Source organism: Leuciscus leuciscus (genome assembly GCF_965113295.1).
Source record: "Leuciscus leuciscus genome assembly, chromosome: 15".
NCBI lineage: Eukaryota > Metazoa > Chordata > Actinopteri > Cypriniformes > Leuciscidae > Leuciscus > Leuciscus leuciscus.
Window position 1 is genome coordinate 20,899,361 of NC_138739.1, and position 18,170 is coordinate 20,917,530.

General features: G+C 36.1%; 1 protein-coding gene and 1 long non-coding RNA gene across 7 annotated transcripts in view; one reads left to right on the forward strand and one right to left on the reverse strand.

Annotated features, from left to right (window-relative positions):
• Positions 1-2,743: 2,743 nt before the first annotated feature.
• The window catches only part of LOC309475610 (uncharacterized protein), a 38,216-nt gene continuing 22,789 nt past the window's right edge, over positions 2,744-18,170 (reverse strand). For 2 of the 6 annotated variants that reach the window (XM_082138462.1, XM_082138458.1), the window contains exons 3-5: positions 13,484-13,718; positions 7,241-7,408; positions 2,744-6,177 (exon numbers count right to left, since the gene is read on the reverse strand). In XM_082138462.1, the coding sequence (XP_081994588.1) occupies positions 4,730-6,177; positions 7,241-7,295 (1,503 nt within the window). In that variant the 5' untranslated portion in view covers positions 7,296-7,408; positions 13,484-13,718 and the 3' untranslated portion in view covers positions 2,744-4,729. Of the gene's footprint in view, positions 6,178-7,240; positions 7,429-13,483; positions 13,719-15,290; positions 16,023-18,170 lie in introns of all 6 variants that reach the window. The other 4 variants (XM_082138463.1, XM_082138460.1, XM_082138459.1 and 1 more) reach the window with 3 other exon arrangements.
• On the forward strand, positions 13,712-16,630 carry LOC309475703. The gene is made up of 2 exons (XR_014197792.1): positions 13,712-13,895; positions 14,700-16,630. It is a non-coding gene; the product is annotated as an uncharacterized lncRNA (long non-coding RNA).

Sequence of the window (18,170 nt, forward strand, 5' to 3'; positions counted from 1 at the left end):
TAGTATGTGTATGCAAGCGTTTCATATATGTGTGCGTGAATGAAGTTTGATTTAAGCCTCAAGTAAACGTGGATGTTAAGGTGATGATACACAGGGCAACTTTTCTTTTGCTAATAGGCCTGTTTTGTGTTTTTCTAGGTAATGGCGCATATATTTGTGTGTATGCACATTCATGTAACGTTGACAAACATATTTTCATGCATCTATAACTGAAAATATATATATATATTTTAGATTAAAAAAAATCTAAATAAATATAAACTTTGTCATGTTTGTGTGACCATAATGGCAAATTCTTGACTAAGAGGTACAAATTTCCCAAGAAAGAATCTCCAGTGCTACGTGCCATTTATTTTTGACATAGGCTACTTTTGAAATTAATTGGCGGAAAGTAACCTTATTCAATCTCAGTCATGTGTGAAAAAAGTGAGTGGAATAAATATAATTTAGGCAAAATCTATTTGGGATGTACAAAAATCAATCATGGTCATCATGATTGACAATTTAACATTGAACATAAGGGTTTCAATGTTAAATTAAGTGTTTATGACCTTTGAATTAGTGCCATAAAATCATCTAATGTTTTTCTAAATTTCAGTTTATGCACTTTTATTTTAACTTACCGGTAGTTGTATTATAATTTCAATCTATGAAACATTACTGAAATAATATTAAACTGCTGTTAGAACAGAAATCATTTCCCAATGATGCATTGAGCACTGAGGTACATTTAGACATCAAGACTCAACAATGGTGACAATCAACATTTTTTTTATTTAGATAAACATAAACACTGAACATCTCAAAACAAGCTACTAAAAAGTCAAACAACAGAAAAAAAAAAAGAGCAAACAGTAAGATATGGAAGTGAAGACAACAATAGGACAACTGTGCTGCAATGCATGCTGGGAGTTTTGATCTATGTTGGCACCCAGCATGCATTGCAGCATGAATCTTTTCTTTGATTGGTTGAATGGCACCTGGTAACATGTAAAAATTCACACATAGCCTGACTCTCAGTAAGAAGATCAGAGACCATCAGAACTCCCTCACTGGAATCTCTGTTCAATTGAATCAGTAACTGACACCATCATGTTCACCTTCAATGTTCACCTTCACATTGTATCAGTGCGATCCAATGTGTTTCACCTTAGTTTATCATGTGATGTCATGTCAGGCCATAGAATCAGGGGATCTTAAACACAATCTTGAATTTGTATTCCACAAACAACCATTAAAAAAACATGTGAGGCTCCTCCTTTATATGAATGTAAGCTCGCGCTAAATCTCCCCAATGGAGGCATCCGACCAGTGCGGAAGGTCTTAACGTGTTACTGTCCTTTTCTCGAGGCAAAGTATTTTTTGATTAAATGCAATACATTTGAATATGTATTCTCTCGTTATTTCATCTGACTCCATAAATGAAAAGGATTTTAATGATATCTGTGGATCATTAATTATGAGCGAATGTTTGACTATTCAGACGTTAGTTTCAGTAGTCATGTCAAAGCAATAACTAAATCAGCATACTATCATCTCAAAAATATTGCAAGAATTAGATGCTTTTTTTTTCCCAGACAAGACTTGTGCATGCTTTCATTGGATTATTGTAATGGACTCCTCACTGGCCTTCCCAAAAATACCATAAGACAGTTGCAGCTCCCAGTTAGATTTAGGATTGATTTTAAAGTATTATTACTGGTATATAAATCATTGAATGGCCTAGGACCTCAATACATTACAGATATGCTCACTGAATATAAACCCAACAGATCAAGATCATTAGGATCATATCAGATAGAAATACCAAGGGTTCACTCTAACCATGGCGAGTCTGCTTTTAGCTATTATGCCAGCCACAGCTGGAACCAGCTTCCAGAAGAGATCAGATGTGCTCCTACTGTAGTCACATTCAAATCCAGACTCAAAACACTTCTGTTTAGCTGTGCATTTACTGAATGAGCACTGTGCCAATGTTCGTCCGACTGTTTGTGCTGTACTGTATTTTATTTTATTTTTCTAAACTGTTGAAATTATTCTTATCCCTTTTAATTATTTTAATTTCTTCTATGTAAAGCACTTTGAATTGCCATTGTGTATGAAATGTGCTATATAAATAAACTTGCCTTGCCTATTCCGATAACTCTTCAATGAAAATAATGTAAAATTCAGTTAGAATAATCAAATGTAACAATTTATTATGTCAGGTATATGTATAATGCCAATTTCATAATCAATTAAAAGATAATTGATACAAAACATCAAATACTATGGAATAGAGAGAAGATGCAAACCCAACATTAAGAAATACATGAGGCTGAGCCTCACGAGCCAATCTGAAATACAGAAAAGGCGCTGAACACCATTGTAGCGAATATGCATCTGGGTAAATATGAATTAGCTCAAGAATATGGGGAATCTTGGGATATTAATATCTATGACTCATGGTCATAATTCATAAGTCGCATGTACATTTATTTTTTTTTTATTATAGGAAATGCCTCGTTCTGTAACTGGTCTGACCAACCTTTAACTCGGCCAGCGAGTAGATGTAAGGTCAGTACAGTTAAGAAGGGGTATTCACAAACTCCACTAAAGTTTAGGTTCTGGCCAAGAACATTAAACTTTATTGAGTTTATTAATTAAAACTACTGAATGTAGTCTAATATTATAGAGCCTGTAGCTTTATAGATCTTTTGTTTCATTGACTTTATAAAAAGTGGGTTTTCAAACACAGAGACAGTTAAAAGTATAAATGGGTTTATTAATAAAATGGCACACGCTAGAGATTATAAACTACAAATATAAACGTACGTAAAAATGCAAACAAACACATAAACATTTAAACAAACATGACGTGATCGGAATGAAAATGGAATGAAAGAAAGAAAGATATAGAGGGAAGATAGAGGGTAACTTAAATCACAGACCTAAGACCTAGACACCTGGAACAGCTTTTATAGGAATCAATATACTTGCGAGATGTGGTACTCTTTCAGTGTGATGCTGAAAAGGGGACGCGCGTGCGCGTGTCCGGCTGGTTTGCGTCTAGCTTCTTCTTCTGGGTCGTTTCGAAAAACGATGTAAAGGCTCACTTGAATTTAACGTTACCGGAAAAGTTCAGATTCGTCTCCCGGGATGGGAGAGGCTGGAAATCTTAGTTGCAACGAACGGCAGCTACGACTCGAACATGTGTTGGTCCGAGGAGAAGGCCAGGGCCTCCTTCAGATGTTCCTTGGAGAAACGCTGCGCCGAGGAAGAGGGTCCAGAGAAGTTGGATGAGTTGAGTTGGAAGAGAGGAGAGAAGAAGCCCGATGAGGGGGCTTCTGACGTTTTATCAGACCTCTGTTTACGCCCCCTCTTGGAACGACAGCGAATCAGATTGTCTTTTCTGAAGCGGGAAAATTCTCTTTGTGTGAAGAAGAAAACGCCTACTTTCACCATATGTCTTATGAGAGAAAGAATTCATATTTCTTCTTAAGATTGTACACCTGGAACAATACATCTTACTGTAATACTATGTGCGGGACTGGCTGAATTAAAACAGGACGGTCAGACAGATACCAAGAATTACAGGTAGATATTGGACACACATAACATTACGTTCATATGCCTCATTACACACAAATAAAGCTTGATTAAACACACAATAAAATTGTCAGTGTTTCCGTTATGGCAAATGACGACACTTTGAGAAACATAGGAATACATATCAAACATTTAGTGGCTTGTTATGTGGAAGAATATCTGTTTCCAAAGTTCCAGAGAGTGTGTGTGTGTGTGTGTGTGTGTGTGTGTGTTCTGGAATGCCTTTGAGGCTTGGGTCGTAAAGTTTTATGGTCTGAGTTAGGGTTACAACAAGACACGACTGAGGAATTCCCTTCAATGAACATTTAGAATTCAAAACTATACTCTAGCAAACCAAACCTCTATCACACGTGCATATAGGAAGGTACACACATTATAAAGGAAAATAACAGATATTTCTCTTATTCTCAGTTATACACAAAAGGGTGTTTGTGTGTGTGTGCGGAATGCCATGAGGCCGTAAAGTTGGGGGATACGAGTCACATGGGCGCTGGTAAATGGGTCCTCGTGGGGCAATTATTAACCAGCAAGGACACAAGACGATGTGTCTTCCCATATGATCACTTAACGCGAGAAGCAGATGTCGTTGTGGCTACACCATGCTGCACTTCCTTATACAGACAAACCTTTCACATGGAAACATGTACTAACAAAAGACATTTGCATTCAGAGTTGACACCTTTTGGGGTTGTGTGACCATTTGCTTGAGAGACCACCTTCCTTTGTAAGTCAGTTATCCATAAACTCTTAAAAACCTTATTACCTTTTGTTTTACTTATTTGGAAATGAGACATTTGTACCAGTCGCACTGTGACATTTTAAATGATACCAAACATTAAATATACTCTGTGGTAACCATTCACATTAAACTATACATTTTCTTGGGTGATTTACATGTGGTCTCAGCATGTGAGAGGGGGGAGTGAGGAAGAGGGGGAAGAGATGTGTTCTGAGGTGAGACTTTGTCTCACAAATGGTGAGTTTAAATGCTAATTTCCAGAGAAGTCCTTTTGTTCTCTCAGGGTCTGGTCGCACTTCAAGCATTTCCTAATTCCTCAATTCTTACATGAACTTTTATGTGGTTCTTCTGGGATAATGCAAAAAAAAGTACTGTCTTTGTCCAGAATGACAATGTGAGTTCTTACATGTGTGGCTTGTCTCTATTATGTTTTTTCCTGTGAATATTAAGGCGTCTTTTTTGTATGAAACCTTTCCCACACTGATCACATGTGTGCGGTTTCTCTCCAGTGTGAATGATCATGTGTTCTTTCATATTTCCTGAAAAACTGAATCTCTTATCACAGTGTGAACACTTGTAAGGTTTTTCTCCAGTGTGAATTCTCTGGTGCAGTTTCACTGCATGATCTGTAATAAAGGTCTTCCCACAATCAAAGCACACATGATTCTTCACACCACTGTGTATTTTCTGGTGTGCTTTTAATTTACTCGGCTGACTAAAACTCTTTCCACAAACAGAACATACGTGAGGCTTCTCTGTGTGAAGTTTCAAGTGGTTCTTCAGGGAAAATGATGAAAAATATGTTTTTCCGCACTGATCACAGTAAAATGGTCTTTCTCCAGAGTGAGAAAACAGATGTGATTTAAAACTGATGGCGTGCGTGAAACTCTTCCCACACTGATCACATGTGTACAGCTTCTCTCCAGTGTGGATTCTCATGTGATACTCAAGGTTTCTTTTGTATATGTAACTCTTCCCACACTGATCACATGTGTGCAGCCTCTCTCTAGTGTGGGTTTTCATGTGTTCCTTAATGTGTCCTTTTTGTGTGAAACTCTTCCCACACTGATCACATGTGTACGGCTTCTCTCCAGTGTGGATTTTAATGTGATCATTAAGGTTATGTTTGTATGAGAAACTCTTCCCACACTGATCACATGTGTACGGCTTCTCTCCAGTGTGGATTTTAATGTGATCATTAAGTTGATGTTTGTATGAGAAACTCTTCCCACACTGATCACATGTGTACGGCTTCTCTCCGGTGTGGATTTTAATGTGATCATTAAGTTTATGTTTGTATGAGAAACTCTTCCCACACTGATCACATGTGTGCGGCTTCTCTCCAGTGTGGATCTTCGTGTGTTTATTAAGGTATCCTTTTCGTGTGAAACTCTTCCCACACTGATCACATGTGTGCAGCCTCTCTCTAGTGTGGGTTTTCATGTGTTTCTTAAGGTGTCCTTTTTGTGTGAAACTCTTCCCACACTGATCACATGTGTGTGGATTCTCGCCAGTGTGGATTTTAATGTGATCATTAAGTTGATGTTTGTATGAGAAACTCTTCCCACACTGATCACATGTGTGTGGCTTCTCTCCAGTGTGGATCTTCGTGTGTTTAGTAAGGTTTCCTTTTAGTGTGAAACTCTTCCCACACTGATCACATGTGTACGGCTTCTCTCCAGTGTGGATCTTCATGTGAATTTGAAGACTTTTGTTGTTTGGGAATCTCTTTCCACAATGTAGGCAAGAATTTTCGGCTCTACTCAAAGATTTTTCTCCAGTTTTGACATGATGTTGTTTCTCCTCTCCTTTGCTCAGTTTTTCAATCTCCTTGTTCTGTTCCATTAAGTCTGAAATAATAATAAAAAAGTTTGACATGTATATTGTTGTGGTTTAGTTCTTTCTTTTCAGGGAAATGACTTCAGAGATCTTTGAGTTTATTAATCAAACAAAGCCGAGTGCCCTTCTGCAGAACGACGCCTCCAGAAAAAGTGTCCAGCTAACATATATACACACTTCCTTGTACCAAATATGGTAATGCATTCTATAGATTATTTTGAGAAATAGTTTGTACCATGTGACTTTACTGAAATAGCATTCTCTGTTGCATCAGCCTTCCTTTAAGCCCCCAAAAGTCAGACCAAAGTCACTCACAGAGGAAATAATAGTGTACAAATATATAGCTAAATTACTTATTATCTGAATAATAAATTCTTCAACAATATCCGTAAAAAAAATAAAATGAGGAAGTGAAGACTAACATAACACCAGAACACAACTACAATACAATGGTACGATGAATTTTGATATCAAAATGAAATCAATTATATGTCATTGGAACTTTCCATGAAATGGGCACATTGATTTTCAAGTTCTTATTTAAAAAAATAAATTATAGGCACAAATCCCATGTTTCCAACACAATCTCTCAGATATATTAGTTTTAACAAAAAAGCTTTTACACAAACTGTAGTTTTTTTTAATGCATTTATCAAAACTGTTACCAAAATTTCAGAAAATTGAAACAATGGAAAAACATTTACCAGTTAAATTAGGTTTTGCTTAATTTACACATTCAAAACTTTAGTAATTGCAAAAATTCTGAACCAGATATAAAATAAATGTAAATAAAATATTTAGAAAAAACTCTTTTCACTGATCTTTTTTTTTTTACAAAAGATTGCATGGAAATTTTCAGTTTCAGGCTCTAGATTTTACCCAGTTCAGTTTATCACGCTTGGAAGAGCCAGGACATTTAAAAATATATATATATAACTCTGATTGTATTCGTCTGAAAGAGTAATGTCATGTACACCTAGGATGGCTTCAGGGTGAGTAAATCATGGACTAATTAAAATTTTTGGATGAACTATCCCCTTAATCATTAATGATGGATCAAGAATAAACACCAACCTCTTTGTTCTTTAGTATCTTCATCTTCCATTGTGCAGGGCTCTGGATCACTCATGTTCTCAATGTTCAACTGTCTTCTTCACTTGATGGGAACATTCCAGCATGTATAGGCGAACTGCATGTGGGAGGAGCTTCACTGTTGAATTGCTGTGGGAGGAGCTTCGAGTTCTGTGGTAGGAACAGCAGATCTGCTAATATTTTTAAAACTGCATTACATTTTTTGTTTATATTTTCATAGATGGATTGATAGTTACAAATTCATTCTATATATTTTTATTTTGTTTGTTGGTCGATTTAAAATAAACTTTTTTATACTTTTATGTGTCATATGAACAGATAAAAGAAATAGAAGAACCAAGTATTCAAATTAGATTTAATTGTAGGATTATATTTAATGTAGGATTATTTAATTTCCAATTATAAAAATGATGTAATAAAACAGAATAATATAAAATAATTAAACAGAAGCATAAACAAATTCAGTTTTGCATGAAACAGTTTATCACAAACTATAATGAAAAAAAAATGCTATTAAGAGATTTATATCATGTAGATTTCAAAAATGGTAACGGTGTAGTTTGTTTCATCCATTGAAACCTATGAAACAAGCTTAAAGTGGCGGTTTACAGTGACATTATGCAGATGATTAAAGACATCAGCAATGAATGAGGTGAAAACAGGAACTATTAACAGTGGCACTCCTGAAACAAGCTAGAGGACCATCAGCACAGATCTCACTTTAGTGTTTGAGTTAGAAACATTACTTAGAGTCAAGAAAACTGCTGAAAGTGTATAAAACTGCTCTATAATTTTATTGTTTCTTACAATTTGCGATGAATAAAAAACAGCAATACATAAGAGCAAATACAAATCACACTCGTCTTTATACAGTTTTTCTGCTTCCTTTCTGTGTGTGAGACCATTTTTAAAACAAAAACAGTGTATGTCAATGGGCCTGTAAACACCTGGGCCCGTATTCATAAAGAATCTTAATGCAAAGAGTAGCTCCCAGTGACAAAATTCTAAGAATATTCTTAGAAATGTGGGCGTTTACTCTTAAATTTAAAGAAAAAATCCTAGTAAAGAAAAAAGTAATTCAGAAAGCATCTTAACCCTTAAAAGAGGTCTTAAGGTCAAAATTGTTAGGAGCACGGACGAGGACTTTTAAGAGGCTTAAGAGTTTCTTTAGCAGAGGAGAAAAATGGCAGAAAGACGAAGAGGGAGAAGAAATGTGTTGCAGACAATGAATAACAGTGAGTTAATAAGACGCTATAGATTAGATCGTGCAGGGATCATGTTTGTGACAGATCTTATGAGAGACGCGCTAACATCTCCGACACAGCACAGAAATGCCATAGCGCCAGAAATGAAAGTAATCACTACATTACGATATTTGGCAACTGGGAAAATTCCATGTTTGATACATTAAAACCAACATTCAAACCACCACTTAAATAGACATGCCAGCAATCAGTGTAATTGGAAAGAGTGGAACAATTTTTATCATTCTAAGCCAATCAAATACCTTATAGGAAATTAACAGCATGGTAAATAAAATAACAAGGATTTATATACACATATATAATGTGTGTGTGTGTGTGAGAACGGTCAAATAGGAAAAATTACGCATGTAATTTCAAAGTGAAGGCTTAGAATAGACCCTATACTTAAAATCACTTTTTTTTTTCCTTCTTGGACAACCAACCAATCACAGTCTTCAAAAGATTGTGTCATACATAGCAACGGGGTCAACCACGCCTCCTTACTAAGATGAAAGTTTTTGGCTTTTCCTTACTCAGAGTTGCTCTCAGATCGGTCCCGAATCGCTTTTAAGCTAAGACTCCTACGTAAAAGTTTTTAAGCTAAATTAAGAGTTTTCTTAGAGGATTCTTAGAATCTTTATGAATACGGGCCCAGGTGTAAATGCCCTCTGAAACACTTTTAAGACGGATTTAAATCCGATCACTCAGACCACATCAGGAAGTGGTCTGAGACTCATTCCAAATAAAACGAGACAAGTGTAAATGCATCTTGAAACCGCATTTGTAAATTTTACTCCTCCCAAAATAATAAAAATAAATAAATAAACGTGTGAGAGTATTAGACGACACGCTACTAGAACACGCATCAATGCAGATGTGTAGCCAACTATCTTTCCAGCTAGCTTTGAAGAACCAGCCGCAATAACATTTTGTGGTTTTGTATGACTAGAAAAGATGTTTACGAAAATTATTTCCGTGACTCATGAAAATGATTAAACATTGTTAATAAAAAACATTCTGTTGACAAAAATATGATGAGAGAAAATGAACATTGCTAATTATTAATAATGCATCATCAATGTTTTTGAAAAGAAAATATATGATTGTTTCAAATAACCCAATCATAGTCAGTAATGTCAAGATGAAGCTGAAGAGCAAAACTCAAGAACTTAGCCTCAACCAAATGCATCCTAGAGAAAATGTATTATTATAACTTACATCTGCACAAAATGATGTAAACATGCATGTACAATTTACCAAGAAGTATATTGTTGATAATTCTTTGTGCTTTAGCTTCCCATGTTACACACATTCAGCATGAGTTGCAGTGTTTTCAGTTGCAGCAATTACAGCAATTGATTTATGCTTTCTTTTTTGAGTATGCAGGTCCTCATTCCCACTCTAATTTAAGGGTTCCTTTTCGTGTGAAACTGATCCCACACTGATCACTGTGGATTATCTCTGTGGATTTTCAGGCGTCTGATCAGCCTTGATTTTACTGGGAAACTGTTCCCGCACTGATCACATGTGTGCAGATTCTCTCCAGTGTGGATTTTCATATGAATCCTAGGTTTCCTTTATGTGTGAAACTCTTCCCACATTGATCACATTCACAAGGCTTCTCTCCGGTGTGGATCCTCACATGTGTTTTCAGTTCACCTGACCATCTGAATCTCGTCACAGTGTGAACACTCGTAAGGTTTTTCTCCAGTGTGAATTCTCTGGTGCTGTTTGAGTTCAACATTTCTAATAAAGGTCTTCCCACTATACGCACACATAATCCTTCACACCAATGTGTATTTTCTGGTGTGATTTTAAATTACTCAGCCACCTAAAACTCTTTTCACACAAAGAACACACGTGAGGCTTCTCCTGTGTATGAACTTTCATGTGGCTATTCAGGGCTGATGCTGAAATTAACAATTTTCCACACTGATCACAATAAAATGGTCTTTCTCCTGAATGACAACGTTGATGTAATTTAAGACTGTCTGAATATGCAAAACTCTTCTCACACTGATCACATTTGTATAGCTTCTCTCCAGTGTGGATTCTCATGTGTTTCTTAAGGTTTCCTTTTCGTGCAAAACACTTCCCGCACTGATCACATGTGTTCGGCTTCTCTCCAGTGTGGCTTTTCTTGTGATCATTAAGGGTTTGTTTTTGTGTAAAACTCTTCCCACACTGATCACATGTGTACGGCTTCTCTCCGGTGTGGATTTTCATGTGATCATTAAGGGAACGTTTGTGTGTGAATCTTTTCCCGCACTGCTCACATACGTGTGGTTTCTCTCCGGTGTGGATTTTCACGTGATTATAAAGGGTTTCTTTGTGTGTGAAACTCTTCCCACATTGATCACATGTGTGCACTTTCTCTCCAGTGTGGATTTGCTTGTGTCTCGTAAGACTTACTTTTTGTGTGAAACGATTCCCACACTGGTCACATTTGTGCAGCTTCTTTCCAGTGTGAACTTTCTTGTGATGTTTACGACTTTTTTTGCATAACTTTTTTTTCTTCCCACCATGAGGGCTGGTGGAAGATTTTTTTGTCAAAAAATTCCTTGCTGTTTGTGAGGAACTCTGAGATTTTTCTCCATTTTTCTCATCATGATGTTCCTCCTCTTCACTCTCCTTGTTCTCTTCCTTTATGTCTAATAGAAAAGTAAAAACATACATTTTCATCCATCCCTCCATTCTTCAAACCATTTTTTAATGTTGGTTAGTGGGAACAAATCCCATGTTTTTGTAGTGAGAGCTATTAAATAATTTTGACCAACTCCATCTAACATAAACTTAACACAAAACAAAAAATACAATGGGTGCATAATTTTGCACAATTTTACAATTAGAATTAGCATCGGAAGAGACATGATTCTACAAAGAGATCTCATGAGTATGCGTGTGCATTTCTATATAAAATGGTTCTACCACACGTACATTAACTTACATTTTCACACACACTGAGTCTGAAACATAGAATATTGATGTATTGACACTGACAGCACTAAAACGTAAATTATTATTATTTGCATGAACAAATTAGCAGATGTACAAATTCTTATTTATGAATATTACATTTTTGGCATTGGCACAAATTGATTCTATTGTATTCAATTCTCATATCAATGATGTTTTCAGTCGCATTTATTAAATGGAGTTTAATATGAATCTCACTTTTAAGGATTGCATAATGATAAACAAGACTACACTCTAAAACCTTAAAATAACATTTCTATAACTGTTTAAAAATTATTTATCATGTAATATTTATTTCTATATTATTTATTTATTTTCTCAGTAAGCATCAAATCCTGTATACATTATGAATTAAAATTTGGTGCCTCAAGAAGCTTTACAACACACTTTACGGCAGTGATGCACTGTAAACCTGAATAAGTTGGCAAAACTCAATACATTTAAGGCAATCAATTGCCTCAAAATATTCTTAACTTTGAAACTTATATATAAGTTTCAAATATTCAAAGTTTAAGTAAGCTGAACTTGCAGATATTTATTTTTTTCTCCTACATTTTGCTTGTTCTTAGCGTGAAGTGTTAGAGTACATTAATACATACATTTAACTTAAAAATTTCATGTAACCTCAATGTGAAAATTTGTGTTACACTTGAGTTTGTCTAAATTAAAAGAAATAATTTCATAAAACTCAAAACGATGAAACAGTTCAGTTTACTTAAAATATATCAGTTTTGTGAACTTGAAAGAAAAAGAAAGTGCTGAATACTCATATAAGTTATTTTGACTGAACTAATTAGTTTAAATTAAGTTTGTCCTACTCAAACCAATTCATTATTTTGAGTGTTAGGGTTTACAGAAACGTTCATTGGCTCTCACCTTCTTTGTAACAGATTGCACATTTCGTGTTTTGGTTGATGTTTGTTTGAGAAATGTGCGCCTTCACGGAGTTAATCAGGATAAGATTTTCAACTATTAATAGCTTAAATTCTGCTCTGTGCCACATACAAAACTTAGAAAGGACTGCGTTGCAACATAATTTGGATTACTTTTGGAACCCCTTTTAATTTTTGCAATATATAAGTTATTGTGGTGCTGTTATGTTTTCTTTTATAACTGTACATATTTTTAAAGTCCCCTGTAGTAAATAATTGTATCCCTTAAAACTCATCTTTGATCACCAAAATTACATATTTAAATGTTTTTACCTATGAAAAAAAAAATCTTCATGCCTTAAAATAGCTTGAATGTAATTATACACCCTTGCTTCATTTAGTATGCGCAAAACCACAAATATGATAATTAGCTCCGCCTCTACTCACTCATACCAGCACCACTCGGTCATTTTAACTGTAGTTAAAGCTGCACAACGGCAAGTGGAAATACTGTTTAGTTCAGCCATATATGACCCTGTTCACCATCTCAGAGTCATGCAGCTGCCTTCTAACAACCAGTGTTTACATTTAAATCTTTCCAAAATGTCCATACTGAAAGTTTCCGCATCTATCCAAATGTACAAAAAAGTATGTTTGTACCTTTAAATTAAGACTTATTAATTCCTACATATTAACATTTGAGACCAGGCTGGATTTTGACCCTTTCTACAGTACGGTGGGAAGATATGAAAATAATCAATAAAAAACGTTGACTGCATTCATGTGTTCATGTGCAATTCAGTGTTACCAAAATTACTGTAAGAAAACACCTCCTATAACTATGATTAACTTATATAATTTAAGAGAAAATTAGTTAAATAGTAGCTATACATTTATGCTTGAAACCCTTGCAAAAAAAAACAAAAAAAAACTCTTGCTGTTGACAATATGAACGTTTCTCAAACCTCCTTTCACTTAACATTTATTGAAAACAAAAAGATCCAGATTGTTCCTTGTCCTGATTGTTGTTGGCTACCTTAATAATATATTTTACAGCTTGTGTGACTGCTTTAAGTTTTATAATCTTAATGTTCTTCAGCATCATTAATAAAGAATCAAGAATAAACACCAACCTCTTTGTTCTTCAGTATCTCCAGGTTTCATTGTGCAGGATTTCTGGATCACACCTGATGTTGTCGCTGTTCTACTTCACTTGAAGAGTGAAGACTGATGAAAATCTTCCAGCATTTATTGGTAAATTCTTGTGGAAGGAGCTTCACAGGTGAATTGTTTTAGGGGGAGAATTGCTGGATGAGCAAATGCTTAACGCTCATTGCATTGAGCGTTAAGTAGCAATTCACAGGTGATCTAAAAACATCAGCAAAATGAATGAGGTGAAACCAATAATTGATATGAAATGTTGAGGCATTACAGTAGCTGTTAAGAGTGACACATAACAACACAAGCCTTACAGGATCATCAGTAGACATTTCACTTTATTATTAGATTTTGTGGTAGAAACAGATAATTTGAGTTAAAGGGGTGGTTCGGGATTTTTGACATCGGACCTCATTTTTAAGTCAGCCTGGTTGTTATTCATCAGTGGAGACATTTAAAAAAAAAAAATTATCCAGTCCTTATATTTGGATAGTTAGCCGATGCTAGGCTAGCGCGAGTCAATGGTATATGTTAGCCAGCCATTAAAAACCGTTTTACCCACTCCACAGTGCACCAAACGCAAATCAATTATAACACTAGACTATCGATGTATATGTCCGTTGAGAGAATAATGTTAGAAATCAAACTTACCTTTCATCACATTGCATTAGTTATAATTTGTTCCCTGTAATCATAAGCCTTGTCTACAGCAGCAGCGGAGTGATATTGATTACCTAGGCAACCGAGTGAGCCGGTACACACATGACGCAAGTGTATTTACCTGCCGCTGGTACACTGATTACAGTGCGCTTCTGTTCTGTGTTTACTTTTTGCCGCATTACTAACCGGAGCAAAGTAAAATTCCGCAGCTGCTGAGAAACTAGTTCCTTTGGGATCATTGAGATGAAAGGTAAGTTTGATTTCTAACATTATTCTCTCAACGGACATTTGCATCGATAGTCTAGTGTTATAATTGATTTGCGTTTGGTACACTGTGGAGTGGGTAAAACGTTTTTTAATGGCTGGCTAACATATACCATTGACTCGCGCTAGCCTAGCATCGGCTAACTATCCAAATATAAGGACTGGATAATTTTGAAAAAAAAATTTCTCCACTGACGAATAACAACCAGGCTGACTTAAAAATGAGGTCCGATGTCAAAAATCCCAAACCACCCCTTTAAGATATAGGCCTAGTAGATATAAATTACCGTTTTACTACCAGTTATTGTAAATTTGATTATCTAATTTTTGCTTCCATAGCAAAAAAGGAATGAGATTGTTCACTTGTGGCTAAAAATCCGCAAAATGACCAGTGTACCTTACTTTCGGATAATTCGTTTTCTCGTTTTTTTTCTCCTAAACAGAAAAAAGAAGAAACCGTTCATGTATCGCATATTCAACCCTTCTCATTAACATAAATAAAGATATTTCGCATAATTTTGTTTTCATCACCTTGTGTTCTAATCTGCCAAATGGAAAAACAATAAAACCAAATTGGAGAAACGGTTTGAATATTCGATCTCTACATGGGCGAACTAAGAATTTACGTGGCATCGACTTTCACAACTACCCCTAGCCTAACTATTTGGTAGGTAGACTACCTGTGCTGCAGGGAACTTAAAAACATCCGACACGGGACAGCTCGTGGGGTCGATATCTGCAACAGTGCACCATTCTACAAACACCACTTTTAGAGCATAAAGACGCCTGGTGGAATAGAATTGTAATAGTATTTTCGCATCGTGGCTGTGGTGGCAGGAAGATGTGATGCACACTTACTAGACCATCTCATAGACCAATTACGAGCCGACGTCACAGTTACGTCACGGCGCTAGCTGGTGGCAAAACAAAGGGAAAATTGGAGGCGGCCAATACAAACAGCACAGATTCAGCTACATAATAAGGAGCTTAAATTATTATTATTGTTATTAAATGTCATCTTGTTGTGTTGTTGGGTGCAAGAATCGACGGAGTACAGGCTCCAATTTGAAATTTTATCGCATAATGTTGTAATGGGAGATTTTTGATTTTCATTACTTTGATTTTCATTAACATACACAGGATTGACTTCTATGTGCTGCTGACCATGTGATATAATGATTGATGTGGAACGTCTGTGAGGCAGGAGAAGAGGGGGAGAGCTTTGAAGGCTGAAGCCCTGACCCCTAAGGTCAAAGGGTGTCCAATTTAGGACTTGCTAAGTTAAGCTAAACTAAAGTTCAGTGTATAATAGGATCACTGGTGGAGTGTCTTATCCATCTATGGAGTGTTTAAAGAACCTTGGAGATAACAATAACAGTATAAAGACTGGCCTGCCCCTCTCTCCTGGTCGCACTTGTTCCACAGACTGTACTGTCTACCTCTGTGTGGCAACTGGGCCTTCTTGCAAGAAATAAATTACTTTTGAAATGATTATTTGATTCCAGACTGTCTCTTACGCCAAAGATGATTGTTTAGTGAAAAACTGCCATATCAATGTTTTCTAAATTATTGTGATTATTTGTGAATCATCTATGACTGTATCAGGGTTTCCGTTGTCCGGTAATTGCCGGACATTGGCCGAAAAAAAAATGAAATGTCCGACAAAATTAAATCTCTCCGGTCAAATTGTCCGATTAAAATGACCTAATAATCCCGCCCCCCTAACACAATCTGAATTTGAGAATAAGCCTAAAATGTATAAAACAAAAATACACCAACCTTTGGCTATGTAGGAACAGGTTCTACCGTTTGAAAGTTATTAAACAACATCATGCTGCATTTCAAATAAAGCGCACGCCTAAAACGGCTGTAATATAGACCTAAACAACGAACGAATGAGTGAGACGTTTCAAATATGGCCAGGCCCAGGCAGACTAGCCGTAAAAGCTTTTTTCAGAGGCCAGACGCGACGGACGATGGTGAATCAGGAACGCCTGAAGCCTCAGATGTCCAGACAGCTCCACCACCACCGGAGAAAAAGCAGAATCGGATCAAGACGAAGCAGCGAAGTCGCCTTGCGGAGAACAAGGTTACGCGGCTTATGCGCATTGCAAGTTGTGGAGAGACACTAGCCGCGTTTCCATTAGGCTACCCTTCAAATTGCGCAAATTGAAATTGCAAATTAAAAATACGCACAATGGAAACACGTTAATTTCGCAAAAACTCCCGTTTATCGCAAGAACGTTTTTATGCTCGCATGAGGTGGTTTTTCAGGCAATTCGAAAAAGGAATATTTCGCAAAACTGCAATGGAAACAGTTTTTGCGCATTTGCAAAAAAGGAACAAAGCTGAGCGTGGAGCGCGCACTGCATGGCACGGAGGCGCGGGCGTGACCACTTGCATTTTCCTATTAACAGTGGAAACAACTTAAAATACTCTATCATTTCTGGTCATACAGAAAATAATAATACATTATTCTCAACTACTTTTATTTGTGTAAACTCACAATAACAAGAAAACGTTGTGCTTTTGTAAAATAAAATAAAACAATCAGACGCACTTTCATGATCTCCATAAACTGGAGCGAGAACTGAAACAAAATATAGCCTATGTAGGCTAAAGCTTGAAATGTCCACTTTAAAACGAACAAATTCGAATCGAAAGCTAATACCTTCTGATTATGTAGCCTACCTAATCCGTATGAAAGGTGCATTTCTCTCTAAAAGCGCATCTGCTTAACAGCGGAGATGGAGATGTGATTTTAGCCGACACTTAGAAAACAATAGTTTATTCATAATATTAATGGCTCTTCTCATTCAGCACTGCGGGAAAAACATCAATTCCAGGTTCTAATTTGGCCTTAGAAAACCAGTAAAATCGACATGTTTTTCATATTAATTTGTGAATATTTTAAATGTTTAATAAAGGGGCAAAAAGTCATAAACAAAAATCAGAAAATGCGTCGGTATTTACTTTTTTGCGCAGCAGTTGGTGTAGCCAGTTCAAATTAAAATTTTGGTGTTCAACTTTGCGTTTTAAAAAGACAACAACCGTTCATTTTTCGTTTTTCAATTACGGGTTAAAAAAGGAAAAACGAATGGACAAAAGTAGCCTACATGGATCGTTTGGACAGAATACGAGACAGAGTTCTTTATTAAATTCATAAAAGAAACAATAATTAGCCTATAGGAATACTGGATTCTAAATCTCAAAGAAATGCCACAATCAAAACCTCGGAGCAGAAATGAGGGCGAAACACCCAGAAACTCCTTATGTGTCGTTCGCAGTACAAGGGTCTTTCCTTGCCATTAATGCTTGGATAACACGCCACGTCTCCTTCCATTAATCATAATAATAATGTCTAATGCGGTGGCTGTGATATTATATAAACCAACGTCTGTTGCCGTGATTTTTTAAATGACTTATCGTGAGAGAAAAAAGGACGTTTAGTCGCATAACATCGGTTAATGGAAACGCCGTCATTTCGCAATAGTTTTTTATCGATATTTAGATAATAGCGCAAAACATTTGCGCAAATCTGTAATGGAAATGCGGCTATTTACACCGCGAGATATTCAGATATTTTATGTGGGGAAGGGGGATTGGTTTGTTAAACTATGAATGTGAAACCATAGTAAAAACAATTGGCGTTGATTGACGCCAATCGGACGTTCATGTTTTTTTTCCCGTCTATTTGAAAGTTAGGCTAATAAACATGTTGCATTCTATACGGCCTGA